Source organism: Ammospiza caudacuta, chromosome 2 (genome assembly GCF_027887145.1).
Source record: "Ammospiza caudacuta isolate bAmmCau1 chromosome 2, bAmmCau1.pri, whole genome shotgun sequence".
NCBI classification, from domain to species: Eukaryota; Metazoa; Chordata; class Aves; order Passeriformes; family Passerellidae; genus Ammospiza; species Ammospiza caudacuta.
The window spans coordinates 46,555,756-46,576,402 of NC_080594.1; the positions used below are offsets into that span (position 1 = coordinate 46,555,756).

The window sequence follows — 20,647 nt, forward strand, 5'->3', positions numbered from 1 at the left end:
CTGTTAAAATTTCTGTAAATATCTCTGTCTGATTTATAGGTAGTAGCTCAATTCCAAATTTCTTTCACTTAATGAAGCGACAGTTTACTGAAACAGAGTGGGATGTAATCAAGTCCATGAGTAATGAATGGATGCAGCTGGATATGTTTTATCGGCACTGGGTAATACTTCTTTTCCTATTTAAAGCCTGCAAATGTTCACATTCTTTTCTGATGTAATTTTTTATTTTCATTATAGTAAAAATGTAATCCTTTTGTATTTGCGCAGAATCATAGAATGGTTTAGCTTGGAAAAGACATCTAAGATCATCAAATCCACCACTAAGCTATGTCCCTAAGCACCACCTCTACCCATATTTTAAAAAATTTCAGGATCACTCAATCACTTCCCTGGGCAGCTTGTTTCAGTGCTTGAAATGCCATTTGATGGAAAAGTTTCTCCTGTTATCCAGTCTAAACTCCCTGGTGCTACCTGGTACCATTTCCATGTGAAGATATTTGTGGACTTTATATTTCAGTGATTATTTTAATATCAGAATAACTTTGAGAACCATGGTACAGCTGACATTTCCAATGGGATTTATTAGTAGTTTTAAACACATAGCCAGAACAAGATAAAGCACTTCTATCTCTATGCACCACTGAATAATTTCAGTTGCATATTTATTTTAATGCAGCAGGTTAGGCTGGGTATAAACTATGCTGATAACTTTTTCTCTTGATAATTCCATCAGTCTACCCTCACATTTACAGTAGTGTAAGTCTTAAATTTATTTTATCTGCAATGTGCACTCAGAATTAATGTTTATAGAGCAGTAAATAGCAGTTTAAAAAACAGCTTGTAGTCAGTATAAATAAAATACATTTTTGTCTTTTAGGCCTTAAAAGAAAGCTTCTTAAAGGCCATTGGAGTTGGAATTGGCTTTAACTTGCAAAGAATTGAATTTAATGTGTCTCCATTGCAACTGGAAATAGGAAAGGTGTATAAGGAGACAAAAATGTTTCTGGATGGAGAAAAAGAAGAGGAGTGGACATTTGAGGTAAAGAAAATGTTTTCACTAGTGATAAGCAGTCTCAACTCCTTATCGTTGCATTGCATGTTTGTTTTTTTTTTTTTTTTTATAATTGCAGCTTTGCCTCTTTCCTCTGTAGAACCCCACTGAGCTTATATTAATCAAAACTTAGAATATAAATCTGCAGCATTTGAAAGATTTTTTTATATTGCAAAGACACCTCATAGATGGATTAGTCATAATGTCTTTTTGTTTTTTTCTGTGTCTGGAATATACTTCCTGCACTCTGGGAAGGACATTCCTATGCAGGAAGTTCACAGAAATATATTCAGGCCTGATTTCTTGAACAGGTCTAAGATTCTAAAGTTCTTCATCAGAAGGTGTAGAACTGTTGGTCTCGATATCTGAGTCTTAGGGTTTAGGCTTTTGTTTTCCTCCTTCAGAGTTACTGGGGCTTATCACTAAAACATCTGTCATTTCAGATTTGGTAAGAAATCATCAGTATCATCTCAGGTAGCTTAAAGGATACATAGGGAAAAAATGGATAGGGACATGTTTACTGATGGACCTGGCAGTGCTGGGTTAACAGTTGGACTTGCTGGCATTGAAGGTGTTTTCCAGCTGAGATGATTCTGATTCATAATGTTCTCAAATTATTTTGTTACCCGAAAAACAAAATAAATGACAGTCCCATATCTCTACACCCCAGAGGCATGTTTGTTCAACCACTTTAAACAAAGCAAAAAATGGCACAAACTGTCAAGTGCACTTTTCAGTAAGATTATTCAGTTTCAAATTCATATTTGCATTTTGAAAGTACCTATATTATTGTAGACAGCTGTTCCAATAGAGCTATCTGAATGAGAAATTTCTGCTGTATGTTTATTTTCTTTAGTATACAAACTACATGTACCCTGTGCATGTGGTCTGAAAGAATGAATGTTCCAGTAATGTTTAATTTCAGAGTATAAGTTTTTTCTTCACAGTTCATTCCTTCATTCAGCACTCCTGTCCATTTTTGGTTTTGTGTTCCAAGTCTACGCATAGTAAATCAGTCCCCTTATTCAATTCCTGTATAGTATAACAATATTAGTATGTCATGGAATTCACTAGTTGGAATTACACTGGCAAAGGAGGTTATTGGGAAAGCCTGTGGTAGGTCTTGTAGCAGAATGCTTTCTGTGTTACTGCAGTGTCCCATGGCCAAGGGAGCATCTGCCTGTCTTCATTGAATTCTGGAACTCCTAATTTTGGTCCTCCATGTGCCTGTGGTTCATTTACAGAAATAGCCTGAAGATGATGATGCAGATAGCTCCCTGTAATACTTAAATGCTTTCTAATTGATTGAATTTTTTCCTAGTACTTAGTAATTACTGCTAGAACATTCATGCAGTTTTTGTCTGAGGAATGTCTCCACTTCCAAGCTTGCCCACCTGCTTCCCAAAAGTGCAGTATTATAATGAGGCAGATTCTTGTATTTCAAAGAAAGGGCTTAATATCAAGTTTCCTTTAAGTACAACCTCAATTGGGATATAATTTCATTTAAATATCAACATTCATTAAAATTAAATAAATAAAATGTTTTTCAGTTACCAAGCTCTGGAGAGCCAAAAATTATGCATAGCTTTACTTTTTTGTCTCTTCCCAAGTTTTCTTTCAATTTTGTGTTTGTTTTCTTACTTAGAAAAGTCTTTATTTTCTCATCAGATTTTTTGAAATAACTTTTTAGTTGAAAACACTAATTTTGAGAAATCTGAAAGTGTCACTTGTAAGACTACATATTACTGATACAGTCTTTTCCTTAGGTTCCCTGTTGTGCCAGTTTTACTTTAGGGAGCTTTTTCTATCAAATAAAAAAATATAATGACCTCACTTCTACATTTCAGAACTGCCTATATCTTAGTGAAAGGAAATGATCAAAGTGAGCAAGACTCTTTAAAAGTCAGTTATCACATATTTTTGATTGATTTATTTCAGTTTTTAAGAGAAAGATTTTAAAGCTTCTCTTTAAATAGAAGCTAATTTACTAAAAATAGAAGGGAGAAATAAAGGGGATTTTATCCATTTAAGTTACACAAAATATTCTGAAATCTCCTTCAGAAAGTACCATGTAATATGAAAAAGATAACTTTAAATTCATAAAGACCAAGAAAAGATCCTCCACCTTATACTTGTCATGACTAAAAGGTCAAGAGAAATACTAATGAATCAGAACAAATCAAAATTGACACTATTTAGACACCCTGTAACTGTTCACAGTCAGAGCAAAGCCAATTCAAATTGGAGATAGAATTTTCTGTGAACAGTGCAGAAAGGTTTCTCTTATTTCATTGTAAATACCAAATTAACTACTATGTAGTTAATAGTTGACTGTGTGTGGTTCTTTTACCAAGGGCTTAGTTTTGCTAGAAGTATCTTTGCCCTCATTCACACCCCGCATTTTTTGGCTTCAGTGGAAGGCAGTTGATCAGAAATAGGCTATTCTTGTTTGGTCTTGATGGAAGGATTTAGCTTTAGGGTCTTGGTTTTGTATATTACTCTAGAGATTGCTACGCAGATTCCCTTCAGCTGTTTTGGAAGGAGTTGGAGGAAAAAAAGCTTTGTTTAAAAGCATCAATTTCATTTTAAGATATGACTGCTATACGTGTTGAATATGCTTTATTCATATAGACAATACATGCTTTCCTCATTTTAAAAAGGTGACTTTAGCTGTTGCTAAACAAAGGACAGCTAGCCCAGTGGAGAGTGATAACAGTATTTTGTCAGGGTGTTGATTTAGGATGGAGTCATTATGATGATGGTGATGATGATTATTATTATTATGGGTAATTCTGTATGCTCCGTTTACTTCCTTTGAAGAAAATAAACTTGGAAAATTATACTAGTTTTATTTCTGGTACAGTTAATTTTCTTCTTAGTAGCTGGTGTAGTGCTGTGTTTTGAATTCAGGATGAGAGTAGTGCTGTTAACACATTGAAACAAAGTCAAGGACTCCAGTTTCTCATAGTACCCTCCTGTGTGGTATGAGCTGCCTACTACTATGACAAGAATGAAGAAATAGTTAATTCTAGTAAAAACAAAAGAAGATGATTGAAAACAGCTATGACAAGTTCTATAATTTAAAGAGATCAATGCAAGTTTATAAGATAGACAGATTTGTAGCAGATCTTAAATATGGAAATATATATTGGCACAGGAAAAGGTTTCCCAGAGAACTTATGGATGTCCCATCCCTGGAAGTGTGTAAGGCTAGATTGGATGGGACCCTGAGCAACCTGGTCTAGTGGAAAGTATCCCTGTCCAAGGCAGGGGTGTTGGAATGAGATGATCTTTGAGGTCCCTTACAATGTAAGCCATTCCATGAGATTATAAAAAATGAATTCCTAGTCAGTGATTTGCAAAATGTTAAATATATTCGTGACCCTTTCCTTATTAGTCCCAGTTGTGTACAATTGATCAGGAAGAATAACTGGATACTACTTACTGGAATCGATGTTAAAGAAGAATTTTAAATGAGACATAACACTTATTTTTGTACCTACCTCAACTTTGGATGCAATTATTTTATACAGGAAGTACATGATTTATCCTAAACTTTGCTCTGGGATTAAGAATCACCTGGCAGGACTGCTGTTGCACAGATAACATTTTGCATTTTTTCACAACAAATATTTGCTTGTTTTGTTTATGTGCAAATAAATTACTTCCAGAATATGAATTTCAAAGAGAGATTACCTGGGTCAATTTGAAACATCTTTAGTAATTGCTGGTGTGCAACTGTAGTTGGCATCTTTCACCCTCAGTAAGAGAAGTTAATCCTGTTGCATTGTCAGGAATAAATGAGAATAGAAACTTTCATTTCTAAGACTAGCTAATCCAACTGGATTCACTCATCAATCAGTTCTACTGGCTGGGAAGGTACAGATTCATCATAAGCTGTCTGTTGTTGAGTGAATTCATAATGATTTGAATTCCAGACACATCATTCTGCCAAGTCTTTGAAATGAGATCATTGTAAACCTCTGTGTGCTCTAGTAACACTTTTGTTCTGTGCAGACAAAAACAAATTTTGGTCCATTATATGACTTCTGGTTTATAGAGAGGAATCTTAACAGAACAATCTCTCTACCCTGAAGGAATTCTGTAGGATTGTCCTCTTTTTGTTAATTATCTATTTCCATTTAAGATACTAATTTTATAAGCTGGTATAGCAATATCTCCAGGGAAACAAGCTGATCCACTGGTTTTTATAGTTTCAGTATGTTTCATTAATTCCATTGCTTAAGGTTTTGCTGGCCACTGGTAAAGGCCAGGAAGGATGTTCCTTCTGTATTTCATCTGGATTTACATTGCTCTGAAACAGCAAGGATAGATGAAGGGCACAGTTTATGTTTTATTGTAAGATGCTGAAAACTCTCTTGTGACCACAGAGGATACATGAAATAAATGAAATGGAACCTTTTTCATTTACTGTTCATTGGGCAGGGTCTCCGCAGGGAAGGTCTATCTAAACAATCACTGCCTGTTAAATGTAGCTTTGAACTGAAAACACCATTATTTTGCTAACAATATGTGAAATAGCATCTATAATATGTTTTTAGTTGAACAAACAAGAAGTAATATAAGTTGACCTCTTAGCTGATAAAAAGAAAATTCTGTGCTTAAAGCTGTTTGCAGATTTCTGATTACAGGTGTAAGCCACTGCTGAATGTGCTGTACTGTGCTCTCTGTTCTGATCTGTCTTTGACCTCTTGGACATGCAAAAAAAATGAAGAAGGGTGGAAAATGAAGCAGTTAAAAAGAGGATACAGTAATTTTTCCATCTAGAAAAACAAAACACTGCCACCCCAGAACTATAGAAATGGTTTAGCAACACCTGATCAAGCATCTAATATTCAGAGTTTCTTATTTTTGAGGAAGTTACAGAAATGTTCATGCTGACTACAAGTGGTTACCTCTGAGATAGCATTCTTTATGCTTGACTTACTTTCAGTTTTGTATCCTAGTAAAGGAGTGGAAAACCCAGTAAAATCCCCCTTAGGAAGTACATTTATAGCTCTTGCAGTTATATAAAGTACTGCTTATTCTGTAGGTTTTTTAGTTTTTCTTACATGAAATATTTTTCTTAATCTAGACAGAATTGAAATATTCATTTTCTTACTAGCACTTTGCAGAAGGGTATGACAACATGAGCTTGATGGGGTTTTTTTTTAAGTAGGTGAGGTTTCTAAAGTTCACTGCTAAAGCTGTCAAATGGGCACAGTTTTGGTGCTGAAGAGATCAAAGTAAAAGCATAGCTCTATCTCCTCACCAGCACCTCTCAGCCAAGGCACCACGTTTGCCAGAAACATTCCCCAACCTTACAGTTGTACTGGTGCTCCACATGACTGGAGCAGCAGCTGCTGCTGGGATGAGTAGATTTGAGCAGAGCAGCTTTGCATTTTTTTTTATATATGTATTTATTTATATTTATATATATATGCACAGGGCTGTTTTGGAATCACAGGAATGGTATTCTGGCAACTGAAGCCTTTGAAAATTCTGTATATTAGATGAACTGTAGAAAAGCCTGATGCCCACTGACACCATTCTTCTAAAAGACATTTTGCTTAGATTAAAAGGGGAGAAAAATAAGGCAACCGACCACCTGTCAGAGGAAATAGGAGGAAATCATGTTGCTTTCTTTATATTATAATACAGTGCAGTTAAAATAATTCCCAAGGAAGCCAAAAATTGGAGATTTAGTATTAAGTCCCAGGAGAATATCCCAATGACTTTCTAATTTTCAGATGAATGGCAATATCGAAACAGATCACCTTCCTAGGTAAAATTCTTCTTACTCTTCATTTCTAGTTTAGAAAGTGTGCAGAAAATACATGAAAGCTTTTGAATAAATAAGCAGGGAAATTTTTATTTTGTCCCTTTAGATATATATATTTTTAAAATCAATGGAATTATGGCTTGGCTATGGATTAAGCATTATTCAGAAGTAGTAAATGTCTTTGGGGTTCTTTATCCTGAAATTGTTTAGGATGAATTTTTAGTCTTTCTAGAAGAAAACATTTTCAAACCAAACTTTTAAATAGATAAAACACTACATTACTAAATATATAGTTATACATCTAAAAATTGTTGATTAGTATTTACACACAGCAGTACACAGACTGTGTCAGGAATTCAAAATTGCGCTCTTACATGCTGTCTGAAGCCGAGGGAAAGAATCCTTGGTTTAAGTTTACACTGACATCACTGTTTTTCAGAATACCTTCTTGAGGTTCACAGTTATCTCACTGGAAAAGGATAACTAAGATGGGTTATATTGTTTGGGAGTTAGAAAGGACTGGTAAAGGAGTGCTTAGGTCACAAACTTGAATACAAATATTTACAAATGGGTAAGATGGTGGCAACCTGTAGTAATCTGTCCTCAGCCCTGTGAACATTTAATGTGTCTGCATCATTGAACTCTTTAGGAAAACTGCTAAAAAGTACTATTGCTTTTTGAATTTCATTATTTTAAAGTATTTTAAATGGTCTTGTGCTATTGTTCTGAACCATTCTCTAAAAACTTATATACTCTGTACTCTGGAAACAGATAAAAGAGAATGCATTTACATTGCCATTTTTGATCTTTCTAGGAAACCCGCTTGGATGACAATCATCATGTTGCAGTGGCACTTGGGAAACAGGAGGGATTTGCACAGAAGGATTCTGATGTAAGGAATTGGGAAGTAGTTCTATCTCTTGGTGACCACTTGAAGATAAACTTAGAGTGTAGCTAAAAGTGTGTCATCTCATAAACAGGGCCAAGAAGAAGGCTTATCTTAGGCATGGTATTAACCAGAACCAAGCAGTGTTACTGAAGTGTTTTCTCTAGTTCTGTTGTGCCTATTTCAGGAAAAGTCTGTGAAGGAGAAATGGTTTCAGAGGACAGCAACAGATAATGTCAAGTCTGTAATGCATGTGTTTAATGTGTTCATTCAAGAGAAGATTAAGTGATTTTTCTCACAGCCTGCTAGTACTCATGTGGGAAAGATGGTTTTCACAGAGGGAAATGGAAACAGTGAACCAATCTGGACTGCTAAACTTGTGTGACACCTCACCAAGTTGATTATAGTGGGGGACTGTCAGTGCTTGTATCCCAGAGCAGATCCATCGCTCAAACACCATTATGACAAGATAACCCTTGAGACAAGCAGCAACAACCAACAGATGGGAAGAACAGCAGTGTTAGTCTTCATTCCATGTGGTGTCTCTGTAGAGAGAAAGAGAAAAGCTACTTAAAAGCTTTTCATGATTTTCTGTGTAATTTAAAAAATACCTCAGTCCTAAAAATAACAATAAAAGTCAAATTTAAGGGACAGGCAGATTGGCAAGTTGTAGCCAAAACAGCCAGACAGTCAACAAATGAGAGTGTGACAAATTGCCAGATTTTCTCTGTTGTTCTAGTTGCTCACAAGAAAATTGGTTAGTTGTTTTATGTTATTTAGATACAAAGATTCTACCAGGAACTAGAAAGAATAAAGAAAATTAGTATAGGAATGGATAAAAGCATGGAAGTGGTAACGCACACTATCTATCATGGTAACAAAGTCAATGTTCATGGATAGCAAAGGGATGCAGACCTTTTAACTCATATTGGTTAGATTGAGAAAAAGAGGTGTTAAACTACCTTTGAGGATTTAATGTGATAAATCAGTGGACAGATATTTTTTAAGAAATTATGTGCATTTTTTTTGGCAGGACTTACTTAAGTTAATTATCCAAGTATTCTACAGGAATCCAGGATTTTTAAGTATTGACTTTCACCATCGTGGTCACTTAGCTTAAACGTACCATAGAAAAAATAGTCATGATATCAAAGGTTATGATGAAAAATCTTTGAATCAAGAGTCTCAAAGGCTAACTTGTCCATTGACTAAATTTATGATGGGCCTAAATTTCATTATTTCAGTTCTATGAAGAAAGGTCACTTTAAGCAGAACAAGAGCGCGTTCTGTGACTCCCCAGTAAGGAAATTAAGTGAAAATTTATGTACTATTGCATTGTGCCTTTTTAGGCCTCCTTCTAACAGGAACATGGAGGAAATGAATGTTACCTTCTCTCTTTTTAAAAGAACCATAAAAATTATTATATTTATTGCTAGATGTGTTGAAAGAAAAAGTTGTTCATTCTAGCTTAACATGTGGGTAAATATTACCCAGTTGTTTTAGGATGTCAGTGTTTGTGTCGGTTTCCTCTCTGCAGTCACAGGAGTAATTCATTATGGTCTGCTTGCAGAACATCTGTTTTCAGTTTTCTTCACAAAATGATGGCATGTACCTACAATTCCCAGGAAAGATCAATTGTTATGTCAATGTACTGTAATTAAAAATCTCTAGTGTCAAGAGTCTTATCAAAATGCTAGTGACTGCTATATGCTTGAGGGAACAGAATGTTTATCTATGCTTTTAACCTAGATCTAGACATTTATCTAAGGCTAGTCTCAATAAAAGATGTCTGAGTTTAAAATTCTTTATAAATCCTGTGTAGGATATAAAGGATAGACAGTCTGTCTCTTGCTGTACTTCACAAGAGTTGTGATGCATTCTGTCAGGACACGCTTCCTTCAGACAAGCACGTGCTGAGGTTCAAACTACATCTGTTAACAACTTCTTAGCTCAGAGGCTTGGTTCATATTTGGTATGCATCTGTAATGTCACTTGCATGGCTCTAGGCACCATTCCTGCAGCTTTACCTCATCTCCAGAATGTCAGATGAGCAGAAATGTCTCAACACCATGTCACTTGTGTAAGGACGTAAAGTGAGAGGCAGCTCAATCTTTTTCACTTTCAGTCTGCATTGACAGCTAAGAGTTCTTCTGTGCTGTTACAACAAGCACAAACCATTTTGTTGTCTCTGCATTTATTCTTGATAGTAGCCTATTGCTCAAATACTGACGTGGAGAATTTTTGCTTTTTGCCTATTTACTGACCTACCTTCACTGATGTGACAGAAAGGAATAACAAAATCCTCAAATTTGACCTTGGACCAAGTCACCTCCAGCACTTGGATGTAAGGAAGGAAGGGTCTACAGGGCACAATTATGAACAAATTCCCCAAATCTTCTCCTGAAAGTCAATGTGCTGGAGTGCTTCTGGAGTGCCTGTACACCAGTGCACTCAGGATGAGGAATAAACATGATGAGTCACAGATCTGTCTGTGGCTGCAGGGTTCCAACAGCACGAGATGCTGGAGTTCAGGATCCTAGGGCAGTGAGGAGGACTCACTCCTTAACATGAGGAGAGCAAACTTTCTCCTCCTCAAAGGACAAAGAGGGGTCCTGTGGGATAGGGCCTCAGAGGAAAGCTGAGGCCAAGAAAGCTGCTTTTGATTCAAAGATCATCTCCACTCTCAAGATAGTTCCATCTCATTGCCTATGAAGTCAGGCAAAAATACCAGGAGGTCTGCATGGATGAACAGGGAGGTCCTAGCCAAACTTGGACATAGAAAGGGAAGCATACAGAGGGTAGGAGCAAGAATGGGTAACATGAGAAGAATACAGAAATATCTGAGCATCCAGGGATGAAGTTTAAAAAGCTAAAGCTCAAATAGAATTTAATCTGACCAGGGATGTTCAAAGCAACAAGAAGCACTTCTGTAAGTGCAAAGAAGCCAGAGGGAAGGGTTTTACTCAACAAGACAAATGTTGAAAGAGGCTGTGGTGCTGAATACCCCTTTTGCATCAGTATTTGTTAGCAAGACTGGATGTCAGGAATCCCAGGTTGCAGGGATGAAAGAAGAAGAAGGAGCAAGGAAGATGTGCCCTTGGAGGAAGAGGATTAGGCCAGGGAATGCTTGAGCAAACTGGATGAGTGTAAGTCAGTAATATTTATGGGATACAGCTGGCATTGCAAGGCCCCTCTCAATAATCCAAAGATTATTGAGTCCCCAAATATCACGGGGACTGGGAGAAGTGCCCGAAGACTGGAAGAAAGCATGGGAGAAGTAGGACTCAGGCAATTACAGATCTGACAGTTTCACCATGACTGCTGGAAAGGTGGTAGAACAGCCAGTCCTGAGCACCATTTCCAGGCACAGGAATGACAAAGAAATCACCAAGACTGGTCAGCCTAGCTTTGCCAAGAGAAAATCATGCTCTACCAACTTGGTAAATTTGTGTCATGAAATGACTGGCCTGGTAGATGAGGTTAGAGCAGTGGGTAGTTGTCTGCCTGTATTTCAGTACCTTCTGTCTCTGGCACTGTCTCTCATAAGATCCTCCTAGAAAAATGCTGAGAGCTGGGTAAGCAAACAGTGATGTATATTGGAAACTGGCGGAATGTTTGAGCACAGGGTGTGGTGATAGAGGTACAAAGTCTGGTTGGAGGCCAGTTACCAGTGCTGTGCCCCAGGGGTCAGTACTGGTCCAGTCCTGTGTCACATCTTCACTAATGAACTGGATGATGGTGCAGTGCACCCTCGGCGGGTTTGCTGGTGACACCAAACTGGGAGGAGTGGCTGATGCACCAGAGGCTGTAGTGCCACACAGAGAGACTCTGACAAGCTCATCAAAAATGAGTCAGTTTGCCTGATGTACTGAGTAACACCACTGCAGAGGAGCCCTACTGAATTTTATGAAATATTAAACATTAAGAATAGGTTGCTCCTGCAAATGCCTATTTAGAAGAATCAGCTATATTTATGCTTGATTTGTGCAGGCTGTACTATCTGCCCTGCTGTCTCCAAACAATTACATTTGGAGATGGCATACAGCAGGCTGCACAGTAGCGTGCTAAAAAAAAAAAAACCAAGCAAACAAAAAACCCTAATCTTTTTCTTCTTTGAATTGTGATTTTTTTTTTTTTGTTGGAGTGATGAACCTATCATGGAGACCCTGACACCATCATCTCTAATATCTCAGTCCACATTTAATTGGTTTTAACATGGGGAATTGCAGGTTGATTGTGACCACTTCAGTTTTTAAGTAGTACTTGAGTCTGAGAGAAGCATGCAAAACATCAGTGACTACTGTATTAAAATGAGTACAAATAGGCACACCTAGTGGAATAAATCCTCACACAATTGACTCAAATAATCTTATCCGCTGAAGAATGAAGAATGTTTGATGGTGGTCTTTCTCTTTACTCGACTTAAATAGTCATTCTGTCATACTTGCAGCATTCTGTAGCCCTTATTCCATCAGTTTTGTGAACTGTGTTTGAACAAAAAGCTCAATTTTTCTGTGTGGCCTGTTACATGCTTCTAATAGTAACTGTATAGCCTAAATGAGGGGAAGTGATATTAGTCTCAAATATAGACTGTCTTCTTTCTTCTTCAGTTAGCAATGTGTAGTTTAAATGTGACAGAGAATTTTACAGGAAGAAAATTTATATTTATTGATTCATGTTGTGCTAATATGTTTTTTCTTTAGGTCCATTCCATGGAGCCCAACCAACCACAATTTACATTATTGACTTTTGAAGACTTAGTTGCATCTGGTATTCCTGTCGCACCCGAGGATTCTGCATATTGGGACAATTTCTGTTCAAAGCAGGAGGGTCCAGTGAGACAGAGTTCACATTCAAGATAGGACTGTGTATAAGAAAAAGAAACTTGACAAAGTTCTTATGCTGTTATCCTGTTTAATTTGAAGTACGTGAATAAATGCACATATGTAAATGAAATGTATCTTTCTCTATTAAAGCTGACAACCTGATTTTCATGACACTTCATTGGAATTCTAAGGAAAACATGTTTCCTTTCTGAAGGAATTCAGAATTAGAAGCCTAAACCAACATGCCTTTTTGCATCTCCTTGCCTGTGGTTCTTACACTTCAGTAATTATCCAGGCTAGGAACAGAAAGCAGCTGTATAATAATGTTGTTTATAATGAACAAGTGTTTAGTATATAAAAATGTGTTTCCATACTAATTTATGCTGAAACTTAAATTATGATACTGCTTTTTCTCTTACAAAAATTATTCATTTATTCTCAGATGGACGAATAAAAAAAATACTACAAATTCTTATGCTGTACAAAACTTGGTGTTTGTATGTAAAATCTTAGTTTAGAGTGGTTCATAAAGAATTTTCTAGAAGACTGCTGTTTCTCAGGGTGTGATTTTTTTCTGTGTCTTTTAATTTACACTGAAGTGTTTGAAAAATAAGGTCAATCTCATTTTTAGTTTTAATAGCAGTTAGGTTAGATGATGGTAATGCCTTTTGAAGAACCACTTGAGTCAGGTTGTTTTATGTCATTGCAAATGGACACAATTGTTGTACTTGCTTTTACCTCAGTGGGAAAGAGCAGCTAGATCATTATGGAATTTTTGGCTAAAAGCATGCTGCTAAAAGGCCAGCAGGACATTCTGACTCCTTAGAAATGTGAATGATCCTTCTTAAAATCAGAAGTAAGTTTTTCTGGATATCTGTGCTGTGGAGGCACATACTGAAATTAGTGTTGTTAGTGTGTACAAATAAATTAATGTTATTTCACAGTTCTAAGATAAATTTCTTTTTTAATTCACTGTCACACTTTTCGCTGATAAGAAGATAATTGAGTCTTTTCTCCACACAAGGCCAGAACACTAACTTACTTGCATTTCTACAGAATACAGAGCCAATGGCCACAGAGCCTCTCTGCCATTTGAGAGCAACTCCAGCTTCCCTTGCTAGGTCAAGCTGTCGGCCCAGTCCAGGCTAGGTGAGCTGACCTTTGCTGTCTCCCATCATTCTTCTGTCCCATTTACATCAAAAAGCCTCAGCGCCTTTTGATTCCTTCTCCAGAGCTCCATTCCTTCATCTGTTTTGTTTTCTGCATAGTGTCCTTGACATAACCCTACCACATGCCTATGAGGGTAAGAAGCTGTAAAAACACAAGCTCTGCTCCACATGAGCCTTTTCCAGCAGTGGCTGCAGCTAGGTAGACTTTTTCCCTATGGAACAGCATTGACCCATCCTCCCATTTCTCAAATTCTCAGATTTCGGTCTTAGATTGGATCCTATGTTTTCCTAGGTGGCAAATCAACACAGTGTTTCTGAGAAGTATTTCTTAAGTCTCTGATCAAAAAATAAATTTCAAAAGTTTTGGTCTGCGGTGAAAAGATGGTTAAAAGTGAATAGATGTGTTTTAGTTTGGACTTGTTCAAAACTTTTTGTATCTTACATCAAAAACGGTTGAGCGGATTAGGAACTTCAGGGGGTAAAACTGGGTTCAAGGCACTTAGCAACTGTGTGACAAGAGACAGGTGCCATTTGATGTGAAAATCTGTAACTGAAAAGTGGATCATGAGAGTTCCCTCAGCCTTCTACGGAGTCTGTAAACTTACACAAGATGTAGATTGTTACTATCTTATGGGATCAAGTCCACTGGTGTTAATCAAGTATGCTCATCTTAGACAAGAAATCAGAGGTGCATCAACAGAAGAAATGTATATATGGTTGTTATATGTGTGCTCTGGGAAACATCTGGGGAACAGCTCAACTTTAAACTACCATCTCTACCCAAGACACTGCAATAAGGAGATGATTTGTGGAAAAGTTGAAAAGATGGTTATGCAAGTCAGCATAGAGTGGCCTTTGTGGGAGTTTTTCACGATTATAGTGCTACATTCTACAAAGATAAGTGGTTCTCGGCAAAATTGAAACCATGTCTAAAACAGCAATTGAGACTGTCAGCCTTAACTGCTGCCTAATTCTGCAGGTGTACTTCATTATCCTCCAGAATTCAGTTAGTTTTGATTACTTTGCTCTTTGTAGAAAATGTAAGCATGAAAATGAATTCTGAATTTTCAAGGGAGACAGACTTTATTTATTTGAAATAAAGTTTCTTTTTTCAAAAAGTCATTTTTTGCAATATGTTATTTTCTTGCTCTGCACAGGCAAATTATTGTTATGAATCCTCTTTCTTCTAAGATTGGGTAAAATTTCTTTACTGCAATAAAATGTGGACTATTTCGTGTTTGAGTTGTTTGTTTGTGGTTATTATTTTATCTTGCTATTACTTAGATTAAGACAGAGGTAAGATTATTGAAACACTTGTCTAGCACTCCTTTGCGATTTTGGAAACAAATTATGGGATCATTAAACTGTACATTCTTAATGACATCCTTTGGATGAATCATGAAGCCAAGGTCTGGACCAGTTCTCCACTACTTAGCTTTCAATTTTAATTTTATAACATGCAACCCAGTTTCTGACAAATAGGACGTAATATTGGTGCATTCTGTGCTGGAGTCTTTCTCATCTTGTGGTCGAAACTGGCATAGTGTGAAGTTAACACTCTTAGGAGGATGAACATTTTCAAATACTAGACTACAGTGCTGCCCAGTGTTGCTTAAAATGAAATTTCTGAAGATTTGTTTTTTAATTAGGACATGGAACTCAAAGGTTTTTTAGGCTGTAGTAGGAGCTTCTTCATACAGAAAAAGCTCTTTTACTTGCACAAGACTTTCTTTGAAATATGTGAAAACTTGTTTGTATTTATAAGTGAGTTAAACAATAAGGAAACGCATTGAAATGCATCAATTGAAATGCATCTTCTGTTTTCCAACACCTCTTAGAGTACTTCAGAGGTTTGCCAGGATGCTTGCCAGATATGTCCTAGGGATTTAGTGATGCCTTTTGACATTTGGAGCAGGAACACCAAGATTCCCAGCATTATCAAGATGCAATGCCAGATCAATAGGCGATGCCAGAACTTGGAAGGACTTTAAGAGCTTTGATAAATGGTAACGCTATAGTTATAAATGGCAAAGCTCTGAAGGGGTTGTATAAGAGTTTTCTTCAGGTTCATACTTTTAAAAGTTGTATAAATGTCTCACTTTGGACTTGGTAATTACCTCATAAACACAGGCATTTAATTCTAGCCAGATATTCTGCAAAAACACTGAGATTTTCATTTTATACTTGCCCCTTTTTGTTGAAACATCTGAGTAGACAGGTACCTCATTTCTGTCCTGTTTCTCTGTGTGTTGGTGTGCCTTGTGCTGTGCCCTTGGTACCATAGGACCTCTAACACACCCACCTGAGGTACTTTTGCTGCAACAAATTTCAGTAGGGCTACTCCCATAATTCCCAGCATGCTGAGAATTCCTGCTGGCAAAGTTGTCTTTGAGCTGAGAAGAAAATGTATTGTTACCATTACAAAACTCTAGTAGATTAATTGAAAATATGGGTAAAGAAATTACATGTAAAGACTTTAATGCTGTAATGCAAATGATGAAAAGTAAATATAAAAGAAAAGGTATACTAATGCTAGCTTTTAACTCACAGAAGTTCTTAGTTTTGCTTTGTTCTAAGTTTTCAAAGCAACTGAACTTGCTTCGATGCTATTATTTGGGTTTCTGGGGTTTTTTTCCCCTCAAGGTTAAATAGCATCTGTGTTACAACTTCAAAGTCCCGGTTAAGATTTCCCCACTGTGAGTTTCTCTTGTCCCTGTAGCTTAATGTTTCCAGACTTGGTTCAGTGTTCTAAGAAATTGCTTTCCTTTAATCATGAAATAGGCTGAAGTTCACCCAAGTAGCCAGTCACATCCACTTAATCCCTGGGAATCTTTGTCCAGAGGCAGAAGTCAGGAGCTTGGTGTGCCCTGCTCCAGCAGCCTGGTGCTGCTTGAGCAGGCAGTGATGTCTCAGCTGTTGGGTGTGACACTGGCTTGCTCAGAGGAGGAGAGGACATGCTCCTGCTGCAGGGGCTCTAAAGCTGCCTCCTGGTTTCTGGAATTACTCTCTCTGCTGAGTGATATTGCTGCATTATGTACCAAATATCAAACTCTCCGTGGCATGACTGTTTTGATTTTTTGTTTCGCAGTGTTGGAGTTCTGCCCCATGAATTTGCTGCCACCTGTTGTCACCACTGTTTTCAGTTTTTGCCTTTGCATGAATATACTGCTGGTTTTGGCTTTAAGGCATCATAGATAGCAATCTTAATAACTAGTGCAGAAGGGAAATGCAATAAGAATAGCAAAAAAAAAAACTTAATAAAAATGATTGCAGATTTTATATGCATTATTGCATGTTATATGTAGTAAGCTGTATATGTAATATTTTACATCAATAATTTAATACATGTATTCTATGTTTATAAATGCGGACTTCTATATAAATGCGCACACTGCTTATCTTATCTTTCAATTAAGCACAGGTCTGTGTTTTCCTCTGCAAATAAGTACACAAATATCTGTACGTAGTTGAAATACTCATTTGTTATTTTTCATCATAGGGGTGTTTTGATATATTTAAATGATTCCCTATTGAAATTACTTGGGGTTTGCATTTAAAACAGCACACAGGCAAAAATCAAAAAATACTCCCATGAAAATATTTTCTCTTTAAAATGAATACCCTATGTTTTCTCAGCTTCAGTAGCAAAGTTTTCAGTAATTTATCACAGCTGCCATCAGGTGAGTGGATTCTCAATCCACTCAGTTTCTGTATCTGTTGTACAATGTGCTCCTCATCCTGATTGAGAGCTTTTGTGAAAGGCACAGTGAAATGCTTATTCAGTGAGGTCACTGGTCTCTTTGTTAGAGAAATGGAATTTTCCTGCAGTTATTAAGTTCATACACTGTTTACTGAATAGAATAATATTCTCAGCAAGCAGTGTTTACTACCTGCATAAAAGCATTTTGTTAATCTTGTGACAATTATGTGGTCTACAATTAATTAGCTGCCTGTACAACATTAGGAAAATGTGTTAGATTAATTTTGTATAGTAAAACTGTGTGGGTAGAGGTTGGTTGTATTCTGGTTTTGTATTTCCACATACCACAATTACTGTTCTCATGTGAGTGAAAACAGTGTATTACAAAGAGACTGATCTTTCTGATATCATTGTTTCTGCCTAATTGCTTGTTAGGATCTTTAGATTATTTGCTTTGTTAATTTAGAACGTTTTCCCTAGAGTGCAGTAGGATATTTATTTGTATTTCAAGTCTAGCAGTCAGACTTCTCCTATTTGCAGAAATCATTGTTATCTCTTGGCCACCTTTTGGGATAAAACCAGAAAGTAAGAAATTGTTGATTGCAGTGGAAGCACATTAGTTTCAGTTGGATTGGATAAAGTCAGATGTGCTGGCCATAGGGCTATAGAGCACTGCTTGTGTAAATGCCTTTAAGAAATCAGAAGATACTTTTATTCTCTGAGGTGAGCCTTCAGAGAAAGGAAGGAAGGAAGGAAGGAAGGAAGGAAGGAAGGAAGGAAGGAAGGAAGGAAGGAAGGAAGGAAGGAAGGAAGGAAGGAAGGAAGGAAGGAAGGAAGGAAGGAAGGAAGGAAGGAAGGAAGGAAGGAAGGAAGGAAGGAAGGAAGGAAGGAAGGAAGGAAGGAAGGAAGGAAGGAAGGAAGGAAGGAAGGAAGGAAGGAAGGAAGGAAGGAAGGAAGGAAGGAAGGAAGGAAGGAAGGAAGGAAGGAAGGAAGGAAGGAAGGAAGGAAGGAAGGAAGGAAGGAAGGAAGGAAGGAAGGAAGGAAGGAAGGAAGGAAGGAAGGAAGGAAGGAAGGAAGGAAGGAAGGAAGGAAGGAAGGAAGGAAGGAAGGAAGGAAGGAAGGAAGGAAGGAAGGAAGGAAGGAAGGAAGGAAGGAAGGAAGGAAGGAAATGTCAGATGAAGGCAATAATTTCTTCTGAAGGACTGCTGAAAGAGTGAAGATCTGAATGTAGTAGGAATTCTAAAACACGTATGATTTATTTATAGATGCCAATTTGAGGACTTGAGAAGTCTTTCAATAGAATGATTATGGTTTTGGTTTTGTTGGGGTTTTTTTTCTTTGAGTGACAGCAGTTGGAATGCAGCATTGATTGGATTGAGTTGTTTAGTTTGTATACACAGACTTTTAAAAGGCAAATGAAAATTCAATTGCATTAGAATTTAAATGTGTTGATGCAAGCATCTGTTTGCTACATTGATACAGATATTTAGAGTGCACACATATACATACGCATATATATACACATAATAAGCCTTACAAGAACTAGAAACCAACCCCATCTTTATTACCTCTGTAACCAAGAAGTGTCAGAGAAGTGCTTCAAGAGTTGGTAATACAAATGGTACAAATAACTTGGGCTGATGCAGAAAATTTGGGATCCAGCAGCTGAGAAATAAAAAAACGGTGCCTTGAACAAACAGGAGAAGGAGCAGATTAAGATATAATTTTTTTATCTGTTGGAAAGTTTTGTTAAAAATACAAGAGTTAAAATACTGCGCAAATGAGTGAATATAGTAGGTAAATATCTATTTTCTTTATCATTTAGGGATTGATATGAAGGAAGTCAGCAGGAACTGAAGCAACTGCACTGAATTTATTTTGCTTTAGTCCATTGCTCTTAAAGGCTTTCCTAGTTCAACATCCAGTGGGACACAGGAAAAATCCATGGTAGCTTTACAGGACATGCTTGCAATTTTTTTTGAAAAGAGAGACCAGAAGCAACTGTTTCAGAAAACAAATGCTTCTGGAAAAGAGAAGCTCATGGTGGCTTGGCAGGTAGCAAAACACCTATTAATTAGAAAAACAAGTGGGCACATCACAGTCAAATGACTACAGTGTCCTGCTTTGAAAGGGTGGTTTCGTGGTGCTGGTATAAGGCAGGGTATCAGAAATGCTGCCTACATGTTCTTTGTGCAGTACAGGTCCTTAGAACTTAGACAAACGTGCTCTCGGTGTCTGTAAAATTATTGATAAAAGAGTAATCAAGAGCATAAGTGTTAATGGAAATCTGAATCTGAATCTCAACTCTTGTGGATTCTTCAGTCTTGAGCTTCTGAGAATGGACACCTGTTTTCTGTTGTGTGTGATGATTCCCTCTCTAAAGTTTCCCATTTCTACCATAGGACACTGAGTCAGATGTTTGTCCATTACAGCATGCAGGGCTTCCCTCCTGGACCCACGAGGTTCTCTAAGAACTCACATAGGTTGGGGAAATTGATGAGAAAAATGAATCAGGCCAAGCACTGCAAACCAGTCTAGCACCTGAGCTGACATCAAACAAGACTTTGGAAGAAGAAGCTTTAATTCTTAAGGTAAGTACAAAAGCAGCTAAAACTGGAATGTCTAGTGTGCTATTTGTGGTGAAAACTACTGTTTCAGGATTTATAGATTCTAAGATAAGAGCCCCAGTCTGTCACTTTTTCATTTATGTACATCAAGGCATGCACTTTCAATTACAAATAATACAGGACAATAGCACAGTGGGGAGATAAGAATTAAGGAGCTTCCTATTCTGGTGATAAAGTATTTTTTAAAGAGTCTTCCAATTCTGGTGGTAAAATATTTTTCTCCATTCCTTTAGCTTCCAAAGTTTAGGATTTCTGCATGTGTAACATACATTTTCTTGTTATTGTGATATATGAGTTTTTGTTTATTTTATTGGTCTAAAATTACCTTACTTCTATTTTAACTATTGAAGGGTATGTAGTTATGTTTTTACTGGATGTCTGATAATATAAAAGTGTCATTTTAGAATTAGTGTCTTCCTGCTGCCTGTATTTCTGTGCAACCATAATAAAATCTCTTCTTGTTGCCTCTGTTTTCCCTCTGTCTGTGTATCATCAGCTGAAACTGCAAGCCCCTTTTGAGAAAAAAAACTGTCTCCCAGTAAAATGGAGGCTTTGTCCCAGCTGGAGCCCCTTTGGATTACTCTTACATAAATACTGCAGGAATAA

The 20,647-nt window shown here is 37.1% G+C and overlaps 1 protein-coding gene across 1 annotated transcript in view; it reads left to right on the forward strand.

The window, feature by feature from the left end:
* The window catches only part of AASDHPPT (aminoadipate-semialdehyde dehydrogenase-phosphopantetheinyl transferase), a 28,895-nt gene extending 13,982 nt beyond the window's left edge, over window positions 1-14,913 (forward strand). The window contains exons 3-6 of the mRNA XM_058825643.1: window positions 40-161; window positions 878-1,039; window positions 7,648-7,725; window positions 12,423-14,913. Coding sequence (XP_058681626.1) covers window positions 40-161; window positions 878-1,039; window positions 7,648-7,725; window positions 12,423-12,581 — 521 coding nt within the window. The 3' untranslated portion in view covers window positions 12,582-14,913. The remainder of the gene's footprint in view (window positions 1-39; window positions 162-877; window positions 1,040-7,647; window positions 7,726-12,422) is intronic.
* The last annotated feature ends 5,734 nt before the right edge of the window (window positions 14,914-20,647 follow it).